Source organism: Ictalurus furcatus, chromosome 1 (assembly GCF_023375685.1).
Source record: "Ictalurus furcatus strain D&B chromosome 1, Billie_1.0, whole genome shotgun sequence".
NCBI classification, from domain to species: Eukaryota; Metazoa; Chordata; class Actinopteri; order Siluriformes; family Ictaluridae; genus Ictalurus; species Ictalurus furcatus.
In genome coordinates, this window is record NC_071255.1 from 30,082,338 (window position 1) to 30,092,689 (window position 10,352).

General features: G+C 36.8%; 1 protein-coding gene across 1 annotated transcript in view; it reads right to left on the reverse strand.

Moving 5' to 3' along the window:
* Window positions 1–10,352, reverse strand: part of itgb1a (integrin, beta 1a) — a 48,465-nt gene that overhangs the window by 3,235 nt on the left and 34,878 nt on the right. The window contains exons 8-15 of the mRNA XM_053635899.1: window positions 10,258–10,352; window positions 7,751–7,840; window positions 7,506–7,646; window positions 6,208–6,410; window positions 5,418–5,656; window positions 5,097–5,319; window positions 2,697–2,923; window positions 1,282–1,448 (exon numbers count right to left, since the gene is read on the reverse strand). The exon at window positions 10,258–10,352 is cut by the window's right edge and continues 1 nt beyond it. Of these exons, the coding sequence (XP_053491874.1) occupies window positions 1,282–1,448; window positions 2,697–2,923; window positions 5,097–5,319; window positions 5,418–5,656; window positions 6,208–6,410; window positions 7,506–7,646; window positions 7,751–7,840; window positions 10,258–10,352 (1,385 nt within the window). The remainder of the gene's footprint in view (window positions 1–1,281; window positions 1,449–2,696; window positions 2,924–5,096; window positions 5,320–5,417; window positions 5,657–6,207; window positions 6,411–7,505; window positions 7,647–7,750; window positions 7,841–10,257) is intronic.

The window sequence follows — 10,352 nt, forward strand, 5'->3', positions numbered from 1 at the left end:
ATCCAACAAACTCAACTGAGAAAACAACCACCACCATTATTAAAAGAAAAAAAGAAGGTTCAGAGGCCGTTCTTATAACAACAGCCGAAACCACTGAAATCGGGTTTTCACGTCATTCATCACAAATCACATGATCTGCTACAAATCACAAATTGTATAATTAACAAGATAAAAACAGACTACTAGTGTCAAACAGGTACTTTAAGTTTATAATCTTGGTTTATAAAGCATCTATAGAGCTAGGAACATAGAGTGTACCTAATGTTATCTGAAATTATATCTGAGAGTTTAAAGGCAATATAAGAATAAAAATAATATTTTTTGTATAATTTTGTAAATAGATCAATAAACAGAAACAACCACAAATGCATCCCTGGAATAGTGGTGGCTTGAAACAGGATGGAAACCAGAGCACTCAATATAACTGTCCCAACCTTCATCACAAGCCACACACAGCCTTTGAAGACGATTTAATCACAGGCCCTGGCAGACAAAGTGGCTGAACTGTAACTGACACCACAGCCTTTGCATTGCCATAATTAGAGCTTTATGAACCTTTACAGCCCTGCCCATGTCACTCAGACACACTCCTACATTACAGAAGAGCTTTGATGTATTGTGCTGCCTACATTCAAGATTAATACGCAATAATGCAATGCACTTTTGTTTGAAAGTGTGAATGCTAATCTGTAAAAATAATGACAGCTTCTGAAAGTTTCAAAGTATTGGTTGAGGCTTATCCAAGCATGACGTGTTGATTTTTTTTACAAGCTTTTTCGTATTATAAATGCAGAAATTACAGTTTTTTTCATTAGTCCTAAATAGTGAGACATTTTCTTTATTTCTAACCTGCAGAGGGCAGCACTGATTAATCAAGCCTCTCAAATCTATTCCAAACAGACCACACCTCAGAGAACCAAGCCCTCCAAAATCCAAAATGGCTCTGTTCTGTTTCCCAGCTGCTAGAAGTATTAACCCAAAAATATATTCAAAGCCAGCTGGCCTTGGGGTAACTTTCCCATGAATTAAAGACCAGAATGGGTTGAGACATGAGGTAGGGAGAAGAAAAGGGGTTTCAGACACAATCGTAGTCCCGTTATCTTTATATCTACAGTAACAAGACACTTAGCTAAAGTAAGAAAGCCTTATTACAGCAAGGAACTGTGGTGTTTTAAGATTAGGACAGAATACCAATAATCTAAACAATGACCGATCTCAGAAGTCATTAATTATACCCTATAAAATCTTAGATGAAAACCAAAAGCACAGGCGTTTTCTTACCATATCCCATTTGGCATTAATTTTCTCTTTCTCAAACTTGGCAAACTCGCGGCGGTCATGAATGATCATGAGCAATTTCCAGATTAACAGAAGAGCTAGTCCAATCAGCACTATTCCTGCCACCACTCCAGCCACAATGGGGATGATATCAGGACCAGCTGGGCATTCTGGGAAACAAAGGATTATGGGAAAAATGATACAGCACATTCCAACACATTTCAGTTCTTGTAAACATACCAACATTACACAATACATTTGCTAAGTGATTTCCCTTTTAAATGTTTTTATAAAGTTCACTCTTTAATAAAGTTGACTATTTAAAATGGACTTCTTTTATTTAAGATGAACTCTTTACTTAAAGCTGACTTTTTTTTTTTTAGGTGTCTTGCTGTAATGTGTCATATATCAAGAAGGAATTCTGGACTTCAGTTGCCATCAGCCACTGCACTGTACTGTTTTGAAGTTTATATAGCACATTTTACTTCAAGTCCAAAATCTCAATGCTTTTCATGTAAAAGATGAAAGTATTTTTAATATAATGTGTGATTAATGAGATCTACACCTGTTACTGTATTTAGCTATGAATCTATTGGATATGCTACAAATCACAAAATGTATCATTAACAAGATCAAAACAGACTAAGAATAGGACAAGTACTTCAATTAGCACTTTAAGTTTTTAATCTCGGTTTATAAAGCATCTGTAGAGCTAGGAACGGAGCGTTCCTAATGTCATCTGAAATGATATTTGGGAGTTTAAAGGCAATATAGGATATAAAAAATTATTTTTTGGCTTTAAAAAAAAAGAAGAAAAGAACTTTGTAAATACATCAATAAATAGAAATGGCTACAAATTTATCCCTGACTTGAAACAGGATGGAAACCAGAGCACTCAATATAACTGTCCCAACCTGTTTAATCACAGGCCCTGACAGACAAAGTTTATTTATAGTTGACTCTTTATTTAAACAAGTGCTCCATATAACTAAAAGTTTTCATCGTCCACTCTCTGACTGTAATGTGTTTCATTAAAGACGAGTACCCTTCTTTCTTGATGTATTTACTGTAAGACTGTAAGTTACTGTAAGCCAAGATGTGTCTTACACTTGATATTAGATATTATTATTATTATTATTATTATTAGAATCAACTGTAAAACAAATAAATGTGCTGTGTGCTACAACATATCTCTTTTCTAGATAGAGCCACATTTCTCAGTTCATTTATTATATCCTTTTTTTTTAAGTATTAACTTGAAGCAAAATGTTAATACAGGGAGCTCAAAAAATTTTGACCTGGCAGTGTACACTGCTGAGGTGCCCTACGGAGTATACAGGAAATCCGAGGCAGAGAAATTTATAACGTGAAACAGTTTTGTTTGTTGTGTCAAGCTTGGTTACATTTTCAAAATGTACCTAAAGTCTCGACGACATGGACCTCGGTGTGGTTAGTGACAGAGTAGGTGTAGTAGAACCAGCAGTCGTTAGCGTCTCTCTCCTTGCAGTGCATGAGTGGGAAGGCTTGTACGGGCTGAGGCAGGTCATCCGTATGTTTCACCTTAATCAGAGTGAAGTAACTGCAGTCTCTCTCACAAGTGTCCTTCTTCTCTCCTGTACCAAAGGCTCGGCACTGCACACACGCCCTGTGAAACAACATGCTGCTTGTTACACATCTGACTGCGATTAACTTTCATTCATTCATTCATTCATTCATTCTCCTTCCGCTTTTCCTGGTCAGGGGTTGTCATGGCAACAGGCTAAGAGGATCAGGTCAGACTCTAGCTCTATGCTCCACTACAGATTCCAGCTCCTCGTGGGGATCCCCAGGATCCTCACCCTATCACAGAGACTAAGCCACCAGCAACCATGGGGAGGAACATCATTTCCACCACTTGTACTCATGACTTTATCAGTAACTACACACCCAGAGAAGAGAACTTCGTCTGCAAACTGAGTTCCTGCTTCACCACAACGGACTACTACTGCAAGTGTAACACTGCTGGCTCAATCTGATCGGTCAATCTCACACTCTCTTTTTCCAATACTCATAAAAAAGATCTCAAGATGACCTCCTCCACCAAGAGCATGTAATCGTTCAACTTGTATATGAGAATGTCTGTGGTTAGTTTTATATATGTCTATACCACAGTGTTGGTGAATGCTTGTATCTGAAGGTGCGGGTTAATTTTCCATAACAGCACGGCTATGAATATAATGCCGGATGCAACATAAATCTTTACATAAATGTGCTTGTTCTAATACAGTGTGTGTATATGTATCTTTCTCTCTCTCTCTCTCATACACACACACATATACATACATATACATACATACATACATACATATACATATACATATATATATATATATATATATATATATATATATATATATGCACACGTGTGTGTATATTCTGTTACTTCACAAAGAAAAATGTACAACTGTTGGTATGGTGACTTATTTAATATTTATGGAAGATGTCTCGACTGTCAGTAAGTGAACATCTTCAGGAAAGAGGACTTTGTGCTTCCCAGTTATTCTCTAACATAAGCTTTTTTGTCATATTAACTTCGAGAGAGAAAAAGAGACAGAGAGGCTGGTGAGAAAATGTTTGTTTACAGCGGGAATAACGTAAGTGATATGAGGAACTAACTTTGTCAGCAGAGGTAAGATGTGTGGACAGACATTCTCCCGGATCTCGCGAGAAGAGGCGCAACTGGCTGTTGCGACCAATTACATTTAAAACAAAGAAATCAAGCTAAGAGATTCACACATTTCTGAAAAGTGGAAGATCTCGAAGAGTTCATAGAGTACTGCTTCGTGGACTGCACAATCTAAAGAACAATCGAACCTCACACGCTGACTACAACCCAACTAATTAAAACCAATTAAACTAAACCTACTCGAATCAATGCACAAAGATATACGAGAATTGTGAAGCCAAGCAGAAATCAACCCCTTAAGTAATTAAAATACAATACTACACACCACCGCACAAACTCTTACCGGCAGAACCGACACACTTGTCAAAGAAAAGAAGACCTAAAAGAAACCACACTCAACTTTCAATGCCAAAGCATGACAGACAATATATTATTTTCTTGAATAGAGAAAGCCACCACAGGAGCAAAAAAAATCAAAGACTTTATGCACTCAGCCCTAAAATCTTTTTCTCAAAACGGTCAACAAAATCTGGATTGGAAAAAAAAATAATAATAATCAACATCAAGATCAAAAACAACGAATTTGAACACTTCAAGCAAAAGGAACTGGTTAAAAGCAAAAGAAGGTAACTTAAAATAACAAAATTCAGCATCAATCGATACCCTACAGAAATAAACAACATAATCAGACAACAAAGAGGGGAAGGATGACACGCATGCATCATCGTAGAAGTTGATACATTACTGGAAAAGAGGATGCCGTCTTAAATGTGGCTTTTGTAAATATAAGCTCTGTGAAGCAATCACTGAAGGAAAAGCCTCAAATAAACTTAAATGGAGCAATGTTGAAATGAAGTATCTACTGGCCATTTGTGGTGAAAATTTAATTCTACATCAGATAGTGATCAGATGTGATGCACCATTTATAAGATTCCTAGAATGATCTCAACTTGCTTCCGTTTTAATTAGTACAAAATGTATCGTGTAGCACTTGAACGCTTGTTGATACTTTTAATCCAAAATGCTTTTAGTCTCCTTTGCAATCCACAGCAAATAAAATGCTTTGGATAAAATCATTTCTAACTCAAAACCTCTCTTTTAAATCTGTTGGATGACAGTGCTTAAGAGCTGGACGGAGGCTTCCTACGCTTACTTGTGTTCAGTGCAGACTCCAGGGCAGGTGGGGCAGATCTCACACGTGGGGCCCTGGAATTTAGGATCAGTGCACTTACAGATTCCACATTCACATATGCCTCGGCCGTTACAGATTTGATTATTGGAGGCCAGACATGTCGACGTATCCAAGGAGCAGTCACATGCACTTCCTGTGTAGTTAGCATCACAAACGCAGGCTCGGCATACACAGCGGCCATGGCCTAGCATAATACAGGGACAGACACAACAGATTAATACATACACTGATGGAAATCAGCGTCTTTCATAACTCTAAATGGTGTCAGAGAGCAGTCAGTACCTCCACAGAGCTTGTTGGAGGAGCGGTCGCAGTTGAAGTTGTCACACTCGCAGTACTCGCCGCTGTAGTACTCCTCAGGGTTGTCCCTCTTCTTACACTCGCACTTGCCGCACACACATTCGCCGTTGTTGCTGCAGAGGTCGGTGCCGTTGTCCTTGCGGCAGGTCTTTTCAAGGTCCTCACTGGACACCTCGTCTTTCCAGCACTCACACTCTCGGCCAATACGATCCTTATTACACCTGGGAACAGCAAGATAATCTCAACATTGAGCAGATACCTGTGGGTTATTGGTGCTATAATATAATCAAGCATTTTTTTTCTCTATTCCCGATTGACTATAAAACACATCTCCAGTTATATTTACTTGTTATGTGTATTTTAAATTGTTCTAAAGTCCCGTGTAGATGCTTATGAACAATTTCCCTCAGGGATCAATCTATGTACAGGCGTTTCTAATAAAGTGGGCAGTGAGTATATTTTCCGTATCAAGAAGACAGTGGTTAAAATGCACTAGACAGATAGATCGATTGGTCTATCTATCTATCTATTGAGTGAGCGAGCTATCGCTCTATCTAGTGCATTTTAATCCCCACAGACTATCTTCTTGATAGTCTAATTATATATATATATATATGCATGCATGTATATGTATGTGGTATAACAATGAAATGATCAGAAAGAATATTCTGAGCAAAAAGACTGACTACTACTACAAATACAGAAGCAAAAACATTTCTCTATGAATAAATTTAGCATTATACATAAATTATTTGTGTCGATTGACCGTTACCTGCAGGCGCCACATTCAAAGGTGCCATTGCCGTTATGGCAGAGGTCACTGTTCGCGATGCCGTTTTTCTGGCATTCACAGTCACAGATAAAGCTCAGTTTTATCTCAACTTCCTCAGTGAAGCCCAGAGGTCTGATCTTTAGGACCTGAGCCTTGCCTTGTTTGGGGCAGCCATTAACTGTGATGTTTATGCTGAAGGCGACCTGTCACCCAAAAAGATAAAAATTCAATGACAATAAGTAACTTAGATCTTTTAATTCAGATTAAAATGATAATAATAAATACATAAAAAAACAAAACAAAAATCCACTAAACACAGAAGAACACAAGACTTGTGCTTGTACTCGTGTCGTGGCCCTGGAAAAAAAAACAACTTTCACATGAAATATTGAAATTTTATAGTATACTATGCTATGATATATACTATACTATTTTATACTATACAATATTATACTAGTTGAGGAAAGTTTAGAAAGTTACCAAAAACATCTCAATATCATTTTGTTAAAATATATTTATGTTTTCTTAAAATAAAGATGTCAAAAGTACACTGGGGTCCAAAGATCCGAGAGCACGAGTGAAAATGCTTCTACACTGCATTCTTTTCTAATTTATTGCAACAATTTTCATTATAAATTATATTAATGACAACAACTTTGGTGAAAATTAGAACCTTTGGAATATTTACATGGATTTCAGAGTTTCATAGTATTTGGTACGTCCCCTTTATGCTTTAATGACAGTGTGCACTTGAGTCCTGGCAGGGACTCCACCAGTTTGTGCAAAACCTTATGATCCATTTTAGATCAAATCCATCGGAGTGTCGTGCGAACACATGCTTTAACAGAAGAGATTAGACATGAGGAAAATCTGACTTTTTTTTTTACAAAGCAGTACATCACACATTTGTTTGCATTTAAATAGGGACCTAGAAATAGTGCAGAATCTTATATATTCAAGATATTGAACATTTACTTTCTTTGATACAAATATTTCAAAATTCTAAAACATTGTTTATTTCCAATTTTAAATGGGAAAAATATATATATCCCAGATTTTTAATGTGGTCTCAGACTTTTGGACCACACTGTATGTTATAAGGAAAGTATGTTTTGGCTGTTTTCAACCTTAGCTACATGGTGGGTTTTCTCAGACTGTCTCATATAGAATACAGCACTGGAACCAAAGACAAAATCTACATAATAAGATAACTACAGATGCCAGGAATTGAACAAAAAGCACTGACTTGACCATCAATGGCCTACAGAAGCTTTTCTAATTTTTTTTTATAGTCTTACCTCATCTCCAATTGAGATGTTGGAGCATTTGCGTCCCTCCTCTCCGACACTCACTACTCCATTCTTGCAGCGGGATTGATATGTGATGGTGACTCCTTCAGGCAGCTTACTGTTCTCTAGAATCACCTCTGAAGACAAAGACTACAAGAGACAGATAAAACATAAAGGCATGAAAAGAAAAGGTCACCGAGTGCTTTACAGGTGAATAAAGAGACAATTCAGAACAAGTAAGCTGATATACTCACATTGTACGCATCAATAATAAGGTTGATCACGTTGCTGGAGTTTGCGGACAATGTTCCCACTGCAGACTTTGGAATGAGGTTTTTCAATTCCTGCGGAAGACAAAAAAAACCCTGAGAAATGTGTTGTGTTGGGGAGTGAACCACAGGATGGAGACAGATATAAAACACTGCAGTCTAGGACAGACAAAAAAAAAAAAAAAAAAAAGAGCTTGTATTATAAACGACACTTTCACGTTCCAGGCAGGAATTCTAAATGGAGATTTCAGAGCACGGCAAGAGCCAATTCTCGAGGTGGAAACTATTTTCAGAGTTACGGTTATGCAAAATACCAAGAGAGGCAGATTCCCACTGCTTGAGACTTCAATGAGAATCCAGTTCTCTCTAGAGATGAATATCTGATATGCACGTTTTAAATGAGTTTTTGCGAATACTTTACATTAAGCTTTCCTTATTGAATATTTGCTGCATTGGTTTATATAAAAAAACTATAATATGTTTAGTGATTTTAGTGGTAAATGGTCTGCACTTAAATAGTGCTTTACACTGGTTCTCCCATTCACACACACACACCAATGGTAGCAGAGCTGCCATGCAAGGTGCTAGACTGCCATCGGGCGCAACTTGGGGTTCAGTGTCTTACCCAAGGACAATTCGGCATGTGGAGTCATGTGGGCCAGGAATCGAACCTCCAATCGCCAACCCTACGATTAGTGGACAACCCGCTCTACCACCTGAGCCACAGCCGCCCCATGTTACTGGGTAAGACCTTTTAACCAAATCCATGATGTTCAAAAAGTTCTGTTTAAATGTTGATTTGATTGAACAGGGTTTGCAGTAATCAGGCCTGGTTGTGTCTAGTCCAGCTGAACCCCATTATCAATGCAGTTTCATAGATTTGGGGAATTATTAACTGCAGGGGAAAATACATTTTCACACAGGCCCAGTTGCTATTGGATAACTTTTTTGTTTCAATAAATAACTATCATTTAAAAACTGTATTTTGTGTTTACTCAGGTTGCCTTTGTTTCATCTTAGATTTTGTTTTAATTTCTGAAACAATTTAGTATGAGAGATACACAAAAACAGAAGCAATCAGGGCAAATAGTTTTTCATAGCACTGTAAAACATTGGATAAAAATGTCTATCCAATCCATGACTAAAAATAAAGTCCAAAATAAAGCAAATCAGCAGTAATTATATTACAGCATGTTCCTAAATGTTGATAAGTACTGAACACCAGGTGTAAACTTGCTTTTCAGTTTCAGTTCTGATTAATTAACTCTGATTAATTCTGATGTTTTGGTTTATATTTTTGGTCACTGCAGGCTTCATTTTACTCACTGATGGGATATGTTATGTGATGGCTGTACTGATGGCTTATTTATGCTGGTGTTGATTATTTGGGATATTTAGTTTATTATGTAAAAAAACCCCCACAATTACCCTAAGTTTACATCAATTAAAACATTAATAAGAGTTTTACTTATGTTGTTAATGTTTCCTATTGTGTATATTAATGCTTTCCTATTGTGTATTAATGTTTGTCAATGTTAACTAATGTGTTAAATAATACCACTAAAGGAAACCTTAATCTAAAATACAGCACTAGAGAGTATTTTTGTTCAGAATTATTCAGAATTTTGGTAAATTCCATAAAAACAGCAAGGGAGAAAGTCATCAGAACATGAGAACGCAGACAGAGGTCATAAGCATGCGTTTATAAACTTCAAAAAGATGGGCTTTACCCAAGCCAATGATGATTTCAACTCGGTTGGGGGGGGGGGGGGGGGGGGGGGAGTAAAATAAACCAACATCAAACATCTACAAAGCACATAGAGTACTATGCAAACGTTTTAGGCACATGAAAAGAAATGCTGTAGAACAAAGATTCCTTCAAAATAATGAAATTAAATGATTCTAGATTAAAGTAAAACACAGTAAAGAGCAATAAACAGTAGTAAACGAAACATTTACATTTACTCATTTAGCAGATGCTTTTAGTCAAAGTGACTTACAAATGAAACAAAGGCAATATTTGGTGTGACAAAAAAATGTAAATAGTAGTATCTTTAATAATAATAATAGTACAGTTAGTGCAGTTTTATAAGGAAATGAGCTGTAAGTTTTACTGAGCATCGTACAGAACCAGCCACGGTTCTTCTGGAGACTTTTCTGTCGCACTCGCTTCTTATTTTTGCAGCAAAACCCAGCAGCCTTCACTGTGTATTTTTTTGTCTGAAAAGTGCTCTCATGTAATATACCGGTTTCTTTACTGATATACAAACATTTTTCTGTAACATTTAATCTTACAGAAAACTAATGTTTAAGAATCTAAAATGTTTTTGTACTGACTCGATAATGTAGAAGTCATAAAATAAAAAAAATCTATAACAAAGTTTGTATTAAAAAAAAAAAAATACGGTGCCTAAAACTTTTGCACAGTACTGCACATGCACACGCACACACACACACTGCTTAGTGAATGAAGGAAGAAGGAGGAAGCCTACTTTATAAACAGGCTGAAATTCCTCTGTGACAGCGAAGATGGTCTGGATGTTGTTTTCACTCAGTTTCTGCACCAGATGTGCTATCGAAGGGTAAT